The 22,175-nt window shown below is 36.0% G+C and overlaps 5 protein-coding genes across 5 annotated transcripts; 4 read left to right on the top strand and 1 right to left on the bottom strand.

Moving 5' to 3' along the window:
• Window positions 1-742: 742 nt before the first annotated feature.
• LOC137718435 (RNA polymerase sigma factor sigC-like) lies at window positions 743-4,839 on the bottom strand. The gene is made up of 7 exons (XM_068457984.1): window positions 4,605-4,839; window positions 3,429-3,586; window positions 2,755-3,315; window positions 2,431-2,661; window positions 1,986-2,126; window positions 1,698-1,898; window positions 743-1,411 (listed from the first exon to the last, which is right to left on the bottom strand). Exons 1-7 carry the CDS (start codon window positions 4,714-4,716, stop codon window positions 1,130-1,132), a joined length of 1,686 nt encoding a protein of 561 aa, XP_068314085.1. The 5' UTR covers window positions 4,717-4,839; the 3' UTR covers window positions 743-1,129.
• A 1,382-nt stretch (window positions 4,840-6,221) lies between these two features.
• LOC137716981 (lipid droplet phospholipase 1-like) lies at window positions 6,222-8,152 on the top strand. The gene is made up of 5 exons (XM_068456310.1): window positions 6,222-6,704; window positions 6,862-6,929; window positions 7,098-7,168; window positions 7,320-7,589; window positions 7,979-8,152. Exons 1-5 carry the CDS (start codon window positions 6,400-6,402, stop codon window positions 8,150-8,152), a joined length of 888 nt encoding a protein of 295 aa, XP_068312411.1. The 5' UTR covers window positions 6,222-6,399.
• A 41-nt stretch (window positions 8,153-8,193) lies between these two features.
• Window positions 8,194-10,255, top strand: LOC137716980 (uncharacterized). Its single transcript, XM_068456309.1, has 6 exons — window positions 8,194-8,266; window positions 8,503-8,589; window positions 8,792-8,844; window positions 8,915-9,044; window positions 9,873-9,970; window positions 10,184-10,255. Exons 1-6 carry the CDS (start codon window positions 8,194-8,196, stop codon window positions 10,253-10,255), a joined length of 513 nt encoding a protein of 170 aa, XP_068312410.1.
• Window positions 10,256-13,210: 2,955 nt separating this feature from the next.
• Window positions 13,211-14,674, top strand: LOC137716979 (F-box protein CPR1-like). Its single transcript, XM_068456308.1, has one exon. The coding sequence runs from the start codon at window positions 13,211-13,213 to the stop codon at window positions 14,672-14,674; it is 1,464 nt and encodes a 487-aa protein (XP_068312409.1).
• Window positions 14,675-20,492: 5,818 nt separating this feature from the next.
• Window positions 20,493-21,250, top strand: LOC137716903 (EPIDERMAL PATTERNING FACTOR-like protein 2). The gene is made up of 2 exons (XM_068456255.1): window positions 20,493-20,801; window positions 20,937-21,250. Exons 1-2 carry the CDS (start codon window positions 20,696-20,698, stop codon window positions 21,248-21,250), a joined length of 420 nt encoding a protein of 139 aa, XP_068312356.1. The 5' UTR covers window positions 20,493-20,695.
• Window positions 21,251-22,175: the final 925 nt, after the last annotated feature.

Raw genomic sequence — 22,175 nt, 5'->3', positions numbered from 1 at the left:
AAGTCAGTGATCTTAATTTTAAATCTTAGAAATAATGAGTTTACAACTAATTTATTGCTCCACTTTTTTAGGATAAATATAATCGTTATATAAAAAACTATAAGATTTGTTATGTTGATTTGTAAAAATTGTATGCAGTTAGATTGTTATGTGATTGAGCAAGATTCATACACACTTTCTAAATGCATTATATTTAACAAAATTAACTTGAGCAAATTTTGAGTAGTAATCTTTCCATAAAATAGGTGCTCGTGGGAGGAACGAGAAACAATAAAGTTTATAATAAGAAGAAAAATTTAAATAGAGTTGCCTCATGCACCGCTTCAAATAACAAAAAGCTAAACTTCTGGTCAAACCTCGTTGCGCGTGGTATTGCATGAGTCAACCCTATTGAATAATATCTTCTACCCCGAGAGGTGTAAAAGATATACCAAAAAGATGGAAGGGCGGCATCTCTATTAAGGCAAGAGGTGTAAATGAAATATCAGAAGGAAAAGTGACATCTCTCGGTACGGATGGTTTTGTAAGAAAAATATCTTAAAAGAGTCATCAATGTACATCAAACTGTATAAAATTGTGTCATACATTTTCAAGGTCGACAGCGCGTTTTATGCGTTGTTTTCATGTTTTAGAGACAAAAAAATTGGTACCGGAAGTCGAACTAGTGAGGCGGATAAGTCCACGCTTTCTACGATACACGATACATCCTTAGCCAAAAGATCAAGCTACTTTGTCCGCAGGGTCCACAAATGGGCTACGTAAGCATCATTGCGCGGAGGGTGAGCGGACAAGAGTTTGAGAGAGAACACACAGATGATCCGGAGGGAATCAATTTAGCATTCATCAAATAAGCTAGATTAACGGAGTTTAACCGCGTCATTAGAGCAATCACTTGTGTATAAACACCACCATTAGATCAAATATACAATACGCGCCATACGGCCGCCTCTATACTATACAATCCCACCAAGGGAAATGAAAGAATGCTAAGGATACAATACAACAGTATATGATCTTCACATGAGAGAACGGAAAAATTCCCATGGTAGTGTTGTGAGCTGAAATTTTGGCGGGGAACAAAACCGAAGGTCACCCATGATTCTGTGTAATCCCTACCAGAAAGAATCTACTAGTTATTCAAGTAATGGCTTAAACTTCTGTGTGTTTCATTGTCCCTTAGCTTTGTGAGAGCTTTCTTTTCTATCTTCCGTATCCACTCCTTACTCACATCGAAAAGCTTTCCAATCTCCTCAAGTGACTTGGGGTCGTAGTTGTTTAGTCCATATCGCAGCACCAACACTTGCCTCTCCTTCGAGTTCAAGCACTTCAGCAGATCATGAATGTCTTTTTTCATGTGTTGCCTCATTACAGTTTCTTCAGGGCTCTTTATTGACTTGTCCGCTGTAAATTCCTAGATCATTAACACAAAACAGGTTTTCTAATTAACAAGCTAATTACACTACAACTTTCGATGAGATTTTCCAGTTTATTGCACGTTTGCAGATTTTACATGTTTTACAAGGTTAGCATCCCAAACTATAAAAGCTTCGAAGTTGACATGTAAAGAATAAGATAATTTAAGTGTACAAACTAGCGAGACTAACGACATTGATCTTCATTTAGCACTTCCTAGAAACAAAAAAATATGTATTTAATGCGAATGCACGAGAGATGGAGAGGATTAGTTAGATCATTACCATAAATGTCCCAGCAGAGCTATCCCACATCTTGTCATCTATCGAACCCACAACTCTCAAGCATGTGCTAGCTGATCTGATTCTCACCAAAGAAAGACCTGTAATCTTTGCAATTTCATCATCGTTGGGGTATTTCATTTGGCTGTTGTAAGTGGCTTTGCGAGCTTTCTGTATCTGATTTATTGCCTTGCTTAGCATGAACTAAAATAAAACCAACTCAAGGATCAAATGCCATCGCTCACTGAGATGATATTGTATGAAGAGTATTTAAAATAGGGAGGAACATACAGGAATTTGGATCCCCCTAGCATGCCGTGCCACCAATCTTGACATTGATTTCTTTATCCAATACCGGACGTAGGTTGAGAATCTGTAACCCCTCGAGTGATCATACCTTTCTGCACCTTGCAGGAGACCCAAGTTTCCGGCCTGTGAAATAGGGGGAACTCAAGAGAGGGACTAATAAATTGAGAGTAAATATCATGGAAATACAAGAAGTAAGTTTCGAGAAAAAAAAAATAAGAATTTATGCATTGAGTTTTGACGTCTGAGTCTAACAAAGCTGTTTTTTTCAGTGATCAATAACGATAACGAACTGTCTCGAACATAATCATATGTAAATTATTTCACGAAAAAGTTTACTGAGAAGTATCTTTTATAAACTAGACAAAAAAGTTAAATGTTATATTGCAACAAGCGGAACAATCACAAAATAGATAAAGGTTTCACAAACCTGCAGTAAATCATCCATGGCTACTCCTAGCCCTCTATAGCTTCTAGCTAGGTATAGGACTAAGGAGCGAGTGCTCCTTATAAGCTCATCCTGGCAATACCAACCAAAATGCAATTTCTGTAACAGCACCTTCTCGTGAACTCCAGCTGCTTCCGCCCAGCAACTTAAGGTAGCTACGGTACCAGTTTCCTTTTCCAAGGTTGCCTTAACTCTCTCCAAGTTGGCGATCACCTGTTATGATACAAAAGTAAAGCTGGTAAAGACATCCTTGAAGTAAGGAAGGAAAGCTTCATATTAATATGTGTGTTGAAAGATAAGTACAACCTTAACCCCGGTTGACAGTTCTGCCTCATTTAGAACAATTGTAAGTCTTCTCCTTCGAGAATTTGATGCTCTTTTTGCTGATGAAACAGTAGGCGGCTTAAAACCTTCCCGAGTTGTTTTAGGAGGCAATAATTCAGAAGAAACTCTGGCATTATCTGATGCTCTTTTCCTTGATCTTCGTTCTTCCTTCTTCCCAGACCGAACAATAGTCTGGCCTCTGTCATTATCTACTTTCTTATCCATCTTATCCTCTTCAATGGGTACCGTAGGTATGTCAGACAAATAAAAAAAACTTGATGATGTAAGAGTTCTTGACAGATAGGCATCAAATAACTGTAGAGCTCCAAGCCTTCCTAACTGCAAAAGTATCTCATTTTCCAACTTTAACGCATCCGAATTAGCAAAAGTCTCCTCCAAAGCATCAAGATTTTTCAGTAACAAACTAAAATGAGCTGCACTGCAAGCTTCTATGCCTTTACTGGATATAAAGTCACCGTCAGGCATCTGGTTATTCCCAATCGTATTTGATAAACTACTCTTTGGCACCCTCCTAAATCTTATCTGAGAGGCAAAAGTCCTGGGTAAGATTTTCATCTACTAAAAACAAGGAAAACATAGTGCCCCTAACACTCTGCAAATTTTATGCAACAATTCAATAAAAGGCAAACCATCACCTCTTCCAAATCTGAGAAGCCATCCTCTAAGATTTGTGGGGAAGCAGATGAGCAAGAGTAGATTTTCAGAGTATCTTTACCGGAAGTCTCACCTTCCTCGGAAATAATTGACAGAAATGACAGCCTTGCCGAGTTGAAAGAGCCCTCCCTGCCTCTAACTGTATCATTTTATATTGAACATCATAAATACAAAAATATATGACAAAAAAATCAAGCAAATATCAATGTCACTTATGTTAACAGATAAACAGGAAATTATAGTTGTACCTTGTAAAAAAATACTTCTTTTGTGGAATTAAACATTCTCTTTCATTTAGGTTTAGAAAGAAATTTAATTATGATTATGTCCAAATAAGAAAATATGTCATGGTTGCAGGAGTCTATCCATCGCATATAGGCTTTAAGAATATCGTGACATAACCGTCCAGGCAAAGTAGAGACCTAAAAGATCGAATGGAATGATACATAGACAAGTATATAAATCCCTTATGAATTTTAAAGGACTCCTTTACTTTAATGTAAGGTGATTCATCATTCGAAGGGAAGTAGACTACTCAAGAAGTTCACATTTCATCTGTTTTCTGTCAGAAATTGAATAAAGAACTCAGAAAATCTAATAAAATAACAAGAAGAATGAATCAATGAAATGTTGCTTGATCTTCTTTGAGAACTTGTGTAAGGAGTAGTCGTGGTTTTATAGAATTTTAAAGCGGAAACCCCTCTATTTATCTTTATTTGGCGTAACTACTTCAGCCGGATGAGATTGCAGATGGGAACTTATTAAACTCCAAATTGAATGAAAACCTTAAGACCCAATTCTTAAACATCCCTTCTGATCATCATGCAAATTCACTTTACTACTATTTTGTTTCTCTTTGTAGGTTAAGATTGCAAAAAGCAGAAAGCAAATCCAATGCTGCATAATTCAAGAAAATCTCAAAACTTTCAAGACCCAATTCTCAAACATGCATTTTGATCATCTTTCCAATTCACTTTAGCATGATTCTTTGTGGGTTTTACTTAGAATATACTACAAAGTTTTCAACTTGCAAATAACAGATGCAATGACAAACCAAAAGATCAAAATTTGAAAGCAAAAGAAACAGACTTTTTTTTTTTCTGAAGCAGAAGCAGGAAATTAGCTGGGGAAAAAAAGCCAATCAAAATTATACTCACCAGAAGCAGAAGAGAGCTTGGAATTAGAAGAAGCAGTTTGCCAGTGAGAACGCTGAGAACGCTGAGGTGGGAAGCCAGACTTGAGGAGGTTCAGCCTAAAACCAAACCCCATTGCCTCCTTTGGGTTCTTTCTTCTTGGTAGCTAAAAGTGGTAGAGAAATAGGGTCCATTAAATCCTCATTCCTCATCAGCCACCAAAAAATCTTCATGGGTTTTGTTTCCTCGACAAGTAATAAATTCCCCTTCTTTTTTTTTTTTTTTTTTGACTTGCTCTCCACCACCGATTCTTCATCTGTTTAAACGTTTGGGTGAACTCTGTTTTTCCACCTGTTTGTTTGTTTGGGCTTTCTCTATTGTTGGGCTTTATTCTCAGTCAACCTGTGATCGTGGACTGCAAGAAACATTAGGCCCAGGAACTTGTGAATAAGAAAATAAAAAGCCCGGGAAGTTGTGGGACCGGTGGCCGTCTAATTAAGGAAAATTGTTGGTAATCCTGGAGCAATTAATTATTCAAGCCACTTAATTTTTTAAACCATATTATTGCTAACCCATTATGAGGTTAAGTCAATTCCGCTTCCTTCATTTTGTTCAAAAAATAAATAAAAATGATTTAACTAATAATCCAAAATAAAATCCTATATATAAAGAGCAGTGCTATCTGCACACTCAATTTACCATTCACGCACCCTTATCAATTTCAGACCATCGGATTGAATAAATTGAAGAAAATCAATGACAAAAAATTAACAAGGTTGTGTGGGAGATAAAAAATGAATGTATCCTGGGTACAAACCAAAGCATCATGATCCATGTCCAAAGGTTATACAAGAGTGCAAAAAATAAAAACAAATAAAAGGAATGAAGATTCTTTCCAGGTCCTTTTTGTGAGGATTCCGAAGATTCTTTAATTGTGTTCATTCATCGTTACAATTAATTTTTATCATATACTGTTTGTGTTCATTCAAATAAAAGAATATGAAGTTCTTATTATGTTATTTATGGTATGTGTTGCATAATTAACCTAAAGGCTTTCTAAAGATTCAATAATACAGAACCGGAACCCCTTTGAACCCAAAGGAATTGAGCCCACTCATCAAATAATCTGGACTATTGAAATTTGATCAAACGGCTACAAACAGGGACCCCTCTAAAAGTTATAATAATTATGGTCGTTGAATCAAATTTCAATGATTCGAATAATTTGATCATTAAGCTCTGTTCCTTTGGGTCCGGAAGAGATTCGGTTCTCAATAATACAACATGGCAATTGGCCAACTTGCAACAAAGCGAAAACAAAAATAGATTAAGTAATACAAAAAAGGTAATTTTCTTTTAGTAAATAAAAATGTTATTGGCATTTTAAAAATCGCATTTTACACCTCTCACAACTGTATTTTTTCTTCTAAATATAGAAAATTTAAAACGTAGAATGAGAGTTTTGGAGTGCTAATAACAATTGTTTTAAATAAATCATATAACACATGCAGGAGAATTACGTGTCAACCCGTCAAGGTCGCGAATCGTAGATGCAAATTTCAAACGTTCTGGATACAAAAACCAGCGCAACATATGACATTTCCGTAATTAACTTCAAGACAAAGGGCCATTAACCACCAATGGCAGTATGGCACGCACCAGTTCGCGGTACGGACCCATCTGCCCGACGTCAAAGTCCCGGATCGAAGGCGAAAGGTGAAAAAAAACCCACATTTCAAATTGCGATTCGCGAGCTCGTGCGACTTCTAAAATTCGACAACATCTCGCATTGACGGAAGATTCCGCGGATTTGCAGAGCATGGCGGGGATGGATGTGGAGATCGGCGGCGATGGAGTCGTGCGGACTGAGGAGCCGCCTCCGAACGAGATGAAGCACAGAGGGAGCAAGAAAAACGCGGGGAAAAAGAAAAGGAGCAAAACCAAGGTGACGATGACGACGAGCGGAAAAAAAGAAACGTTTTCTTACATGCCCAAATTTCGGTGTTTCAGATCGAAACCCGAAATGGATAAGAATGGGGGTTTCGATATGGAGGTGGAGGATCAAACGGGTGAAAAAATGAGTCCGACCCATTTGATTATTTTGGTGAATGGTCTCATCGGCAGGTAAGTGAAAAATGTACTCTGTTTTCTGAGTCTCGGTTTTGTTAATTTGAATGTGGGTTAGGCCAATTGGCGAGGGTGGTGGGCCCTCGAAAGAAAGAAAAAAATGAACGTGGGTTGCCTGAGGGTTGAGTTGATTTTGTACATTTTTATGGTGTAGTGCTGAGAATTGGAAATATGGAGCAAAGGAGTTTCTGAAGAGATACCCAGAAGATGTTGTTGCTCACTGTGAGTCCTGTTCTTATCAAAGTTGCTTGCTTTGGCAATATATATATATATATTTTTAAATAAATTATTACACTTGATAAACCCATGAAATTAGACTGTACGAAATACGAATGGCATTTCCAAGCAATGAAGTGAGTTTGCTAATTAATTTGCAATTTTGCATTGCAGGCAGTGAATGCAATTCTTCAATGTTAACATTTGATGGTGTTGATGTGATGGGAGAGAGATTAGCGGAAGAGGTTGGTTTTTCTTTTGGATTTGTTCAGTTTGAACCTACTTGTTTATCATTTTTCATTTGAATGATGGGTTTTTGATCTCGTATTCGTTGGCTTGGTTCGTATGTGAAAGCATTATGGAGTTAATGGCTATTGTCATTGTTTGTTTTCTCAGGTTATTTCTGTGATAAAACGTCACCCGAGTGTACAGAAGATCTCGTTTGTTGGTCATTCGTTAGGTGGGCTTATAGCAAGATATGCCATTGGAAGGCTTTATGAACGAGACATCACCGGAGAACTATGTCAAGAAAATGGAGAATATAGGAGAGATGGAGTTGAGGATCCGTTGCTGAAACAAAAAGTCAAAGGCAAAATTGCTGGACTGGAGCCCATGAATTTTATAACGTCCGCAACTCCGCACCTCGGTTCCTGGGGGCATAATCAGGTGAACCAATTTGATTTTGAACTTATGATAGTATGCTTGTTCTATGTTATATCATCAGTATTTTGTTTAGAAATTAAAGTATACTTTTTTGGTGCCATTTTTGAACTATGAGATATTGTTTTAGTTGAATGAAGAATTAGGTATTTATTCACATATCTACCAACATCTTGAAAGATGATGAATAGTAATTGGGTTTTCTCCCCCAACTCGTGACATTCTTCTGGACTTCCAAGATTTTCGCGAGGGCAGAATTATATGAATTGCCTTAATCTAAACAATACGTGTAAAACTTGAAGCTTCAGAATTTCTTTAATGAGGAGAGAATTGGTTCAAGTGAATTGGTACAGAATTTCTATAGTTCTTGATAATGTGTTGGTTTAATATTTCAGGTTCCAGTGTTTTGTGGGGTAAAACCCCTTGAAAAGGTAGCGGCTCGTACTTCATGGTGTCTAGGTAGAAGTGGAAGACATCTGTTTTTAACTGATAGGAATGATGGAAAACCTCCCCTTCTTCTTCAGATGGTCCATGACACTACAGATATCAGCTGGTTGTACTCAGTGTAGCTTCGCGCTCTATACTGCTGCTGCAGGAGCACGTTGGAGGCATGAAATGTGCTGAGAGTATTTTCCAGCATATGTTCCTCAGTAATAATATCCCCACAGAGCTTCATCTGAGAGGTAATTCTGAACAACGCAGAATTGTACTCTGCCACTGACTTGAAGTCCTGGATCCTCAGATGAGTCCACTCATAACGGGCCCTTAGAAGAACCACCGTTGTTTGGTGATTGTATTTGTTTCTCAAGGCATTCCAGAGAGCTAACGGATCTTCAACCTAAATTCATGTGAGTCATCGATAACTACAGCTTCTTCTTTTTCGTAATATATGATTGGCTATTGTTGTTGATAATTCTAGAACTTGCCATCATATCTTCTTGTCTCTACAGATCAGCACTGCAGTCCTTCAAGCGCCGTGTTGCCTATGCAAATGTTCGATTTGATCGTATCCCTTTCATTTATTTGTGTTTTGTGTTTCTTTTTATGTTCTATTATTTGATGTTGTTGAAGGTTGCATGTTTGGGAGATAATTTGGTGTCTTTAAATGTAGGTAAAAGTTTGAGTGAGTTGAACTTTCAATTTGAACTGACAAGTCTGTTTATTACTATGTCCATCATTTATTTTGAAGCACTTAACAACTCTTATAGACCTTGTGGGATGGAGTACATCATCTCTGCGGCGTAAGAAGGAGCTGCCAAAGGTATTTCTGAAGCTACTCACGGGTGCTTTTTTAGTGTCTGGAGTTAATCTAACATGAACTTTTCTATCAGCTTAAAAATTTATCCAGAGATGACAAATATCGACATATTGTAAATGTGGAGACAATTAAAAGTCCAAGTCCTCAAGAAGAATTACCGTTGGAAGCCATAGCCAGTGGGCGCAAGAAAATTGACTTTGAAGGTATTCTATTTGTGTATCTTGTTTGACTAAAAACTTATTCCCGGTGGTTCATTGCTCTCTGAAGCTTATTCCAGCTTTAGCATGAAGGAATTTTTACTCATAGGGTTCCATTTTCCCACGGGATTGTACAGGTATAGGACATGCACTAGTTGTAGATAAATTGAAAGAAAAGCGTTGGAAATTCTGAGTTCCTTAGCAGATTATTTTTAAATATGTGTGGGCCGATTAGTAGTTCTATGGGACTAAATTGATGATAATTGTAGTAATCATAAATTTGGAGGGAGAATAAAGCCTGGTTTGGTACTGAGGTGATTCTGAAAAAAGCTGGTATCAAAAAAAGCTGGGAGCTGTTTTTGTGTTTGGAAAACATTCAACTTCAGTTTTTTTTCACAGTTTTGGGTGAAAAAAAGCCAAAAACAAGAAGCTGCAAAACCCAGCTTTGAAAAACCGCTTTTTTTTCACATCTGTTTTACATAAAAGTTTACCAAATACTATAATACTGGTTTTTTTTTTTTCAAAAGCACTTTTACAAAAAAGTTTACCAAACACTCTGCTGCTTTATTTCACAGCTGCTTATTCTCACAGCACAGCAGAAGTAGTTTTTTTTCAAAACACAGCAATACCAAACCAGCCCTAAGTTTATGTTGCGAGAGACATCCAATGTAGATGGTTTTGTTTTGAATAAAACTAGTTGGTATTTCTATCTCTAGTTGTCGCATTCATCCAATAACTCAATTTTATGATGTCAACCCCATGATTGCCTTATTACGGGGTTGTACTTCTTAGTTCCTTGACATTTTATTCACTAATTTCGCAACACGATTGCAGAAGAAATGATCAGAAACTTGACCAAAATGAGCTGGGAACGGGTGGATGTGAACTTCAGCGGAAGTAAACAAAGATACCTTGCACACAGTACCATTCAGGCAAGTCGATGCTTTCTTTTCCTTGAAATTCATTGTGTTTAACAAAAAAATCTTGTAATGTAGTTGGAAAGATTAGTCAAAAGGCTTCAGAAATTCACCATTGCCGTTATTTTTCTTACTCGTTTCACAATGCAAGCTGTTCCATCCTGAAAGCTACATAATTAGAGAAGCAGGCCGAGTTTGACATGCGTTACGGTTTTTATTGTGTTGCAGGTGAAAAACACTTGTCTACACTCTGATGGGGCTGATGTGATCCAACACATGGTTGACAATTTTCTTGTGTGAAATGTGCCAATTCGTTATCAACTCAAACTCAAAGCCAGCGGAATTTGCATGCTCCACAACAACATTGGCTTCGGAAAGAGAAGCGAAGGATTGAGGTTGTGGGTCTTGCTTGGAGGGCGTGCTTGGAGGGAAGGAAGTGGACTGAGGGATTCGCTAGTACTGCGCTCACAGCAAGCCCATTTCTATGGCTCAATGCGCCAGCCATTGTCATCCGTTGATTGGCCCGTCTCCTTTTTATGGTTTAGTAATGCGCGTTCAACTATGGTTCGAACAGTAACTGTGCTGTGCGGCTCAGATTTCTTGACCATTACAGTTCAACGGTAAGTTTTGAATATTTTTTCAACGGTAACTTTTTAAATCCAAAAAACTCAAATTCAATTTAATCAATTTTAATGGTAATAAAAAAGATCCAACGGTTCAAATATGAATTCAACAATCAAAATAATATTATTAATTAATCTAAATTAGATTCAATGATAAAACTCCTCCAAAATTCTATAAATACCCATTAATTTGTTCACTAATCCATAAAACAAAAAATTCAATTTTCTCATATTTCAAGTGTTCAAGAAAGAATGGCAAATACCGAATCCAAACCGAACCTTCGGTTTTCTCAAAATTTGGTAATATCGAAATTATTTTGAGTTTTTAGTTCGGAATTGGGATCGGGATCGGGATCGGGATCGGTAATGACATACAAAGTTCAATAAAAGATACAGATAAACAATTGAATTTCAATTTCAAATACACCAATTCAATTTCAAAAACCCCAATTTCAGAAAACCTAATTTGAAACCCAAAACCCTAATTTTAAAAACTTCAATTTTAGAAATCCTAATTTGAAATGCGATCACCATTTAAGAATCCCAATTTCATAAAGGGGCGTTTTGATATAGACGTCTCGTTTTTAAATGTCATAAACTAAACATCTATTCATTTTGCAAATTTGATTAAATATTTTCCCCACAATTTTGGTGCTTAATTTTATTTCATTAGAAGTCTATTCACGTTAGCATTCCTTTTTTTCCTCCTATTTTTATGCATCTCTTATTATGATAATTTAAGATTTTTTTTATTTTTTTTATTAAAATATTTATTTTAGTAAATTAAATAGAATGTAACAAAACTCGTTGTTAGGTACGTTTGGTTTATATCGGTATGTTTGATTATAATGGTACATTTGGTTACTTTGTACATTTGAATTTTTGGTCCATTTGGCTTCTTGGTATATTTGAATTTTTGGTACATTTGCTTTCTTGGTACATTTGAATTTTTGGTACATTTAGTTTTTGGTACATTTAAATTTTTGGTACGTTTGTTTTCAAAACATAAGTTTTATTACTTTTTGTCCTAATAATGAGGACTTACTTTAATTAATTATTTTTCTATAGAAAGAGTCGTTAACAATGTAAAAGTTTAAATTACTTTAATTATTTATTTTTTTATAGCAAGAGTCAATAAAACGTAGGAGTTTAAAGAACCGGGAAAATAAAATTTCCTAAATTGTAGGCAATTGGTTACAAGGTGAAGTGAAGATGCCTTTAAACAAATTATATGTAATTTAAAAAATAGAAAAACGTTGGTGTGACAATTGGTCAAAGTCTCTTAATCAAATCTTAGAAAGGAACCAATGTTTGATCTAAAACGTATTGAAAAAATGCAGGGGATTCTAATTTTACCTTTCAGAAACCCTAATTCAATTTCAGCAATCCTAATTCGAAACCCTATTCCTCATATAAGAACCCCAATTTTAGAAACTCTAATCCAATAAAACCCTAATTTTTAGGAACCCTAATCCCCATTTTAGAATCCCAAATCGAAACCCTAATTAAACTCGACGAATTAAAGTGAAAATTTCTTGCTTTGAGCGAGACTCAATCAAGCAGGAAAGTTGGAGAGAGATGTCGAGAGAGAGACTGAGTGTTGCCGGAGTCAAGATCAGGTGGCAGAAATCATGAAAGAGGATTGAAGATCTGAAGTACTGAAGTGAGGTTGATCGAGAGTGACTTGATGTTAATTCCACGGTTGAGATTAAATCTCAATCAAACCGACAACACTAATAATTTAGAATTTTATATATTATACATTTTAAATTAAATTTTTATTTATATTTAATTCGGTTCGAGTTAGTCTACCGAATAAACCCACATTTCGAACCGATTCTCGTACCGAAAATTTCGGTTTCGAGTACTGAATAATTCAATATTTTCGATTGGGTATTCCTTCAGTTTGGTTTTGGTCAGTTTCGATATTTTTGGTATTTTTCTCTACCTCTATATTTCACTATCAATTTCTTTGATCATTTCATTCGTCTTTTAAATTTAGCTCATCTGGTAGACAAAGAGAGCGTTAGAAATTCCGATTGGCTTCCTTCTTGTTTTTAGTATTTTATTGGAACAACATGCTTGAAGTATTCTTGCGTAATCTCTTTGTTATTCATGTAATGTTAAGAATTTTATGTAATGTCAATTTTATTTGTGTCCACATCATAGATATTGTGATATGCAATCCAGTGATCCAACTCTAATTTTTTTTTTTTTAATTTTGATTTTTTTACATCACAATGTTCATAAGAAATAAAACAAGATTATACAAACATTAATCCTAAAATTGTTAGAATAAAAATTTATAGACATACAAAAATTCAATAAATTATAAAGTAGGGGTGTGAATTATAGGTCTCGTCATTGGAGGAAAAAACTGAAAACCTCATACGTGTAGATGAATAATTGAAAATAGGAGACTAAATTTTAGGATTTCCAGCTTAGATTGAATTGGAGATAAGTCTTAGAAATCCGATATGTCCTACAGTTTGGATTAGAAATATGTCGTTGTGGTTTTGGATTCCTAGTCGAATACTCCTTGTCGACGTACACACACATATATATAAACACCAAGGGGGAGGAACTTTTGCTGGTATACCATTCGACAACTCTCAGTTCCAGCAAACCAAACATGTCCACCTCTTCTCTTGGAAGCGCCACCAACATCAATTCACCACCACGTCCTCCCTTGGAGGAGGGGAAGTTTTCGTCATCTTCTTCGGTGGAGGAGGCTCCAAGTGATCCTCGTCGCCGGTTCTCTGTCCTAGAGGAGAACCCTAAGACCACCACCTCCTATGCCGCCTTTCAATATCCACCTGATGTAAAAACCACCCGCATCATACTCCAAGAGGAATTTCAGTACTGCTGCGACTTACCCGAAGAAATCGTGCGTGAAATCCTGTTGAGGTCGTCCGTCAAATCTTTAGTTAAATGCTGCGCCGTAAGCAAGTCATGGAGATATATGATCCAAAGCTCATCCTTCATTGCCGCCCATCTCCGCCATAGCCAAAATCCAAATGCCGACGACAATGATATTGGTCGTCTCCATCTAGTATGGTCCTTTAATGATTATTTGTTGTATTGGGATAAGCCTGCTTCTGCTTCTGCTTCTTCCTTCAGCATTAATGCTACCAATACCAAGAAAATAGCCCCCTTGACTTACCAACCGGCTTACAAAGTAGGAAGAAGCAAAGTGCCTCCTTCAAGTTACGGTCTGGTTGGGACTTCCAACGGCCTCATATGCTTTGCTACTGCCATCCCTAAATTCCCCATAATAATTTGGAACCCTTCGGTTAGAAAGTTTGTGACTTTGCCCCCTCCTTGCACGCATAAACGGGTTGTACCTACTTATGCGTTTGGCTACGATTTGAGCACCAATGACTATAAGGTTCTAACAATTTTTAGGAACGCTCGTGATCGTTCTAGTGGTCCTGCCGGGGACACCCCAATCGAAGTCAAGGTTTACTCCTTAGCCGGGGGCTCCTGGAAGGCTCTCAGTCCTCCTCCACCAGCTTCTCCTGCTGTTTCTCTTCAACGTTGGCATCATAACACTGTTTTCGTCCATGGTGCCGTGCATTGGATCCTACGCCACGACCAAGACCACAACAATGATGTCATTGCGTCGTTTGATATGGCCACTGAATCGTTCAGCGAGATTGAGTTGCCGAAATCATTGACGAGAAAAAGGTTGCTCCGTGGTGCCTCTCATTTTGTTCTTTCGGAACACGGGAATTCCCTCGCCGTGGTTCAGATTCCTTGGCATTACTCGAGATCACGAGTAAATACTTGCTACCTCAGTTTATGGGTGATGCAACAATATGGTGTGGTGGAATCGTGGACTAAATCATCCCGCGTGGTGCTGTCCGAGGGCCCTGTATCAGTCCCTTTAATCTTCCGCGTTGCTTATGTTGGTTCTAAAGGCAATGGAGAAAAAGTCTTCCACATGAGCAGTAAGAATAGTATAAGACTGGTAACGGTGGATTTTAAGACCAAACGAGTTAAATATTCTGGAGAAGGAGAGGGAAAATACGAATCCATGCATGCTTTTGTAGAAAGTCTTGTCTTACTGGACCAATTTAATGCTTATTCTTACTAAATGATAGATGATGGATTTTGTTTTTTTTAATAGTTTGATTTCTGAAGTGTTTTTTTTTTTTTTTTTGCGTAAAGAATCATGAGTCTCTACATTTAACTTTGATACAATAATCGCATCCAGCACGATTTCAACCATTAGATTAATTTACTGAATTTCAAATTGTCCGCGTCAACGTAATTGTATTAAACCATTTACACAGTATCACTCACCCGTCTCTCCCTCCCTCAGTTTGCTTGTCCTTCTCAATCAGGTGCGATTGTTCCCATTATATCATAGGTTTTTTTAAGTAAAAAATAGTCTCTGAGACTAGCATAACTCTTCACTTTGTTCATTGAGATTGAAAATCGATATAAGTTGTTCTTGAGTTTGTCCACCGTCAATCATTTTGGTCATTGCTTGAAAATTTTTGGTTAAATTGAGGGTATCTTTGTCCAATCAATGCACAAACTTAGGGACCAATTCCGTTGGTTTTCAACATCAAGGACCAAACTAATGAGTTGTGTTAATCTTAAAAACCATTTTAATAACAATCAAACCTGAAATCCCATAAACCTATGAATAAATTATGGCCTCCATTAGATTATAGTCCAAACCATTGAATAGTATTGGATAATCCCATAAATAATGGGATTTCATTGAATAGTCTTGCTCCTATTTTTTCAGTTCATCTATCTCACCCTTCCTTTTTTTAATCTTATCTCTCTTTGCAACAAAAATTATATATGGAGATAAAATTTAATTTGGTGTGCTTTATCTCTTTTTCCGAAATTATCCAATAAACTTGAAAAAGCTTTCAGACTCCAGATTTTTTTCTTAAATTCCGTTTGGGCAGATTTATTTCAGGGAAAAAAAAATGAAGCGGCACTTTTGGTTTGTCAGATGAGGCATAGAAAAAGGAAAATTGCAGACGAGAAACATGGGAAACGGAATGTGAAAGAGAGACGGTTGAGTGATGATTCGGTGTAAATGGTGAGTTTTACTTTAATACAACTATTCGTTTTGGATTGATTGTCCTGAGCTCTGTCTCAATTCCTTGGGTTTTGTCTCAATTTCCTGAATTTGTCTCAGATTAGGGCCTTTTATGCACTTCTCTTTTTCCAATTCTTCTTTTCGTCGTGTATCCTCAACTACCAACAGCTGCTACTCGGCTTGGGTGCTTCTCCTCGACGGCACCCTTGGATTTTGAGTGGCTGTTAAAGTGCAATTAACACTATTTGGTAGGATTATGGGAGCGCTCATTGTGCGGTTGACTCGCTCACCTCCATTTTTCATTGATCCAGTTGTTTCGTTTGGTTCATTCTCTTGGTGGCGGTAGCCTTGTGATGGAGGCACATTGGCTGACTTGGTGGCGGCTGCTGGTTTCCTCTCCATTTTTAGGGTTTTTTGTTGTTTCTAAGTTGGTTCCTTTTGGGCTTTCTATTATATTTTCTTTTTTATGTTGAGCTCGTATTTAGGTTGTGGACTATCTTTTGGGCTTTCTTCTGCTTGTATTAGTTTTTTTATTTAAAAAATGTAACTTAGTTTGAGAAGGAAAAAAAAAAAAAAAGGTTAAAATCTTGCTAATGCACAAAGTGTACCGATGCTAAATATCACTAAGATGAATGGTTGTTAGGGAAATACACTAGTTAAAGAATTTTTCTTTTGGATCAAAGGCGATTCAATGTGCAAAGAATAATGCTTGTATTCCTCCCATTAGGAAACCTACTTGTCCTTTTAATTACGATTAACGTATCTTAACCAAGCAAATATCATAATCAGAACCGTTCATTCTCTTTATAATCATCTAAAGATCATACATGCAAAAATCATTCAATTTGAAGATCTTTTAATCATCCATTCGTCTCAAACCAATCAATGATTTAGTGACTAAGTAACAAGTAATACCCCAGTATATATTTACTTGCATGTTACATATCACAAGTTATGGGTGATGCAAAAGCATGGTGCCGTGGAATCGTGTACTCAATCATACCGCGTGACGCTCCCCAAGCCAGTCTATCTTTCATGTTGGTTCCAAAAGCAACGGTGAACAAGTGTTCATATGTGTTGATGGTGAATACACACACACACACACACATATATATATTATATCATTTTTTTTCATGTTGGTTCCAAAAGCAACGGTGAACAAGTGTTCATAAGTGTTGATGGTGAATACACACACACACACACATATATATATATATATTATATCATTTTTTTGTATCATATGGTAAGTTCTCAAAACTATTGTAACCGAAAAGAAAATTTTTATCTCAAAACTTCTTTTTCATAGTCAAAATACTTAAAAACACCGTTTTGGAGAGGATAGAATTTTTTCGAACGCAAATGTTAATGTACTTGACTATCATTACATCCAAATTAACAGTTGACACATCCAAATTAACAGTTGACAAATAATATAATTTTTTATAGTTTGATCTTTGAAGTGCTTTTCACTGAGATAATTTGTTCTAAGAGAATTAAGCACAATAGTTTAAAAGTTTTTTTTTCTTTTCTTTTGGCAATAGATTAAACACCCACCCAACCGGCTGTGATTTATAATCCTACTGTGATCAACGGAAGGTATAAGATTAAATTTCTTGTGATGTCATTGGACAAATTAATCGTATCCATGCGATCGACGTGATGCAATTCAGAGATATGAGATTTGTTTGAAGTTTGGAACCAGAACTAGCTAGGCTGCATAATATATATATATATATATATATGTTTATATATGTATATATTCATAATTCGAAGTATCCATGAGATGAGAGAAGGTGAGTAATAGTTCTTGTGCAGACAAAGAACGGAGAAGTACTTATATAAAATGGGTCCATCATCATCACCACCAGTGTGCGTCGTACTGATGATATACAAATTATGTGAGAAAATGAATATGGTCACCACTCAACACGCAGAAACTCCTCTCGATTCTCAGATGCTTTTGGATTTTGGAAGCTGCCAGTTTTCACGGGGTTACAGTTTGTTTAGCACTTTTCCCACAATTTCCTTCAGACTTCTTCACCTGTGACTAAAGTTTCGTTACTATTCAGTGTATTCTTTCATGTATTATTGTATGTTTGAAAGGGCTCTAACATATTAATTTTCTGAACCAGCTAGGGACCAACACAAACTGTAGATGAGGCATCATTGTTTCAGATATACATTATAAGAGTCCTTTTTATCTGTACACACTCTGCGTTTACTGTGTCGAGTTAGTAAGATTTTCGATTACGTTAAGATTTTTAATCATGTATTAATGAACGGATCGAGAATCTTATTAATTTGATATATATATATATGAAAGGGTTGTGAAACCAGGCAAACGTGAAACACGTGCATGCAAGTTATGCTTTGAAAAACAATACCATGCATGGTTAAATAGATGAATTGTAAGGGAAGAAATTTCTGCAAGTACTTTTTCATTTTCTACCCACTCCTTTTAGTTTTAACCGTTGATTCTCCTTTCATTTCAATAGTTAGAAAAAGAATAGAGTGAGAAATGTGTTTGAGGTGGAAAAATTAGTGTGCAAAAAGTATTTCCCAGAGCCCTGTATTGTATTTAGGCTAAATCACTTAAAAAAACAATAGAGGATTATTGAGCTCAACCCTCTAAACCACTTGAATCGAACATAGCCTGAATTTTCCTAAACGAACCAAAACATATCACTTAATAGTTGTTTGGTTTGTTCATTAACTTAAAGTAAAATAAATCAAATCAAATCAGACCGCATACAAACTCTAATGTAAACCCTTTTTCAATCATATTTTTAGAATGGTTTGTTTTCGGTAATCTCGCCTATCAAATAGTCAACTTTTAAACAATTATAACCATTCGATTTCTTAAAATCAATCTTCACCTTCTATTTTTTAGTACTTTGTAATCCTAAACCACTGACGAAAATTAGTTTTGGAATGGAGCTTCGTAAGAGTTGATTCCATGCGATGCAAGATGTGAACTGAGGAATGTCGTAGCAAAGTAGCAAAGATGCGGTGAAAACTTGGAAACGCATTAATTGATAGTCTTGAAAGATGACAGCTTCTGTAATGGTCCGATCCGGACCAGAGTTTTCCAACTCCAACTCTGTCCCTTCGATTTTTGGCTAAAAAACAAGCAACCGTCTGATTTGATGACGCAGCCTTCTTTTCCATACACGGTTGCTTGGGAACTTGAAGAATAACTAATCTCGTTATTATTGCGCACAAGGTACAAATCCAATTCCAATCCGACGGTTCAGATTCGATCAAGGACAAGTGTTGTCAGAATCTGATGGAAAGAAAGAAACTTGTCTGAGCAATTTTTGGGTGTCCCCAAAATCCAGTTTCCTCTATGCACACCCAGGAATAGTATCTTTCCCGGGAAATCTACGGAATCCAACGTCCATGGTACTCTTTTCGAGAAATAAAGAAACAAACAGAGCACTCTAGCGTGTTGTGATGGAGCACCGCAGATTCTCACAATCCATAAAAACAAAAAATAAAAAAGAACAACCAAATAAAGTTATAGTCCTCATATGTTAATTGGATTTCGATTTCGTGTTTCTTTTCTTGCATTTTCATCGTTGTAATTTCATTTTGTTTTCACTCTTAGTCAAATTCGACAAATGAGGCAAGTTCATTCCAAGTTGAGTTTTTCAAAAGGAGTGGAGGGACGGGCTTAAGACTGTTGAATCGATAAACCAGACTAAAAAACCGTGTTGAACAAAAGTTAATTTTGGTTCAAAAGTTGAACTAAAGCGGTCTGAACCAATTTGATTTATAATTTTTTCTTTAAAATGGTTAAAGTCTAAAACCGAATAAGACCAGCCTAACCAAAGTTGATTGGTTTGGTTTCCTTGACTAGTTTTGCTTTGAGCGAAACCTGACCAAACTGATGAGGAGCTTAGATTTCATTTACATTTTTTCATGATCAAATGAGATCACGAGAAGATGTGCACTAAAATGGATTAAAAGATTACATTAGTTGAAGTGAAAACAAAATGAGACAATAAGGACGAAAATGCTAAAAAAACAAAAAATTACTGACAGAAAAATGAAAACTCAAATAAACTACATGGATTATTAGTGCAATTTGAAAAGGACACATAACACCAAAACTGAATAGAATAGAGACATACCAAACTTGGCTATTTTAGGTCCGAATTGGTTTAAATTCGTTCACCATTTCTGCATTGGGCTCGTCTGATGAGGAAACTCAACGTACTATTCATTAGGATAATTTAAGAGATGAGAGAATTTTAAATTCAGAAAACATGAGTGAAACTCAAGACCTTATTCATTAAAATATTAGATCACGTACGAAACACTTAAAGATAAAAATGAAAAGTAATTCTTACAGAGACGAAAATGAAAACTCGAATAAACTACATAAACTATATCTATTATACAGACAAGGATTGTTTGCCGTTCCACTTCGGTGCCCTCCCGTTTGTTTGGTCACGGTTAAACCAAGTCAACATTTTATATTACTATTCATTTTTATCTTATTATCTCTATAAAAAAATAATATAAAATATTAACTTGATTTAACCGTGACCATACAAAATAGAAAAATACGGAAAGACACCGATAGTGGAAAGGCAGAAAATCCTTGCCCCTATTATACACCGAACATAGTGGGCTCCCTAGTACCTATCCAAGCTGCAAAACTCATAAATGTTTCTGTTTTGCTTTAGAATCATAATTCATAAATTGTACTAATTAGTAATTACCTGGTTTTTTGGAGGCCCATCAAACGAGGCTGAGGTCCTTCCCTTCTCGATTTAATCTCACCATTTTCCTCCTCTGCCTCCTCTGTCCTCCACGTCCACCATATACACTGTACACATACGTGTGTGTGTGTATATATATATGTCTATTCTGAAACACCCTATCTCTCCCTCTCTCTCTGAACTTTCAATTTTAATTGCATACCACTTGTCTCCTCCCATCAAGGTTTTTACTATTCACATTCTGAAACTTTCACTCTCTGCAAAAATCTGATCTTGTTTTTTTATAACTTGTTCATATAATCATTTTCCAATCCTCTTCTGAGAAATGGGCAGCTCTCAAAATTTCATCTTTTGCCACAGAAATAGAATTCTTTGCGTTTCCATCCTGTTCTTGGTTTCGAGCTCGACCCATCTGATATTTATGGCTGAAGGTCAGTAAATTCTACTCCTTTTTTAAATTTATTGAAAAAAATAAATAAAAAACACCTCTTTCTTCCAAAGAAAAAGAAAAGCTCACATGGGTTCTGTTTGTTTTTTTAATTAATTTATGGGTTTTGATTTTTCAGGTGGTAGAACAATTTCAGGCAAGCTTACTGAGGCTGCTCCGGCGAGAGTTCTAGAGGAAAATAGAGCAGGAATGGCGGTCAACGCACGTCAAATAGGATCAGCGCCGCCGAGGTGCGAGCGGATTTGCAGCGCTTGCGGGCGTTGCGTGGCGGTTCAGGTTCCAGTTGCTCCTCAAGGCAATAAAATGAGAAGCCATGGCGGCAGCTCCTCTACTTCTCCCAAGAATGTAGCTTACTCCAGGGGAGATGACATTACGAATTATAAGCCAATGAGCTGGAAATGCAAGTGTGGGAATTTGCTCTTCAATCCTTGAATATTTTGATCAATTTTCCCATTATTTTGTAATTACTACTTAAAAAAAAAAATGAAACGAAAGCTCTTATTTGTACACTCTGTCGTCCCCAATGTTTTTTTTTTAATTTTATTGTATTTTGGTATTTTTGGTATGAATGTGGTATGTGCAGCAGTGACAGTTGTTTATTTTTGCCCTTTTTGCAGAATAATTTTCAGTGTGATGTGAACACGGTACATCAAGTATCATAATATAGAAGGTTAAAATTTGTTTAAATATTTAATTATTTGTATTATGGCACTTGATATAATTGATGATGTTTTCTGCCTGCTTAAAAATGTCTTCTTTTTGCAATGCTGACATTTTTTAGTTATGAATCTACAGAAGAAATATATTTTAAAAGGGAGTGATGTAATAACTAAATACCCACGGACTTCATCTTTATTGTCATTGGTATTATCTAATTAATAGAATTAGGAGAATTTTTCTTAATGCCTTAAGAGTACCGAATATTTCGAAAGTTTTACCTGTTATAGTCTTATTGAAGTTATTTAAACAAACGATATTATTTACATTAAAATGAAAGAGATGGACTTAACCTCATAAGATCATCTTTAACTTTTGGCCTAAAACTTAAAATTTTAGCTCAAGGTTATAAAAGAATGAATTTAAGCTATTTTTTTAATTAGCTTAAAAAAAATTATGTAGACAATCCTAAATTAATTTTATGAACATTTTAATCTAAAAATATTTAAATTCCGATAAACATTAAAAAATCACTAAATCGATACATGAAACTCATGAAACACTATAGAAGAATATGAAAATCAAGATATAAGATTTAATAATAAACCACATAAACTTAATACAATCGAAAATTCATAAACTACATAAACTTAATAATGATATCCACCATCTTGACTTGGTGGTGGACTTGGGATATAGC

Source organism: Pyrus communis, chromosome 15, assembly GCF_963583255.1.
Source record: "Pyrus communis chromosome 15, drPyrComm1.1, whole genome shotgun sequence".
Lineage (NCBI taxonomy): Eukaryota > Viridiplantae > Streptophyta > Magnoliopsida > Rosales > Rosaceae > Pyrus > Pyrus communis.
This window is presented reverse-complemented; position numbering and strand designations above follow the sequence as displayed.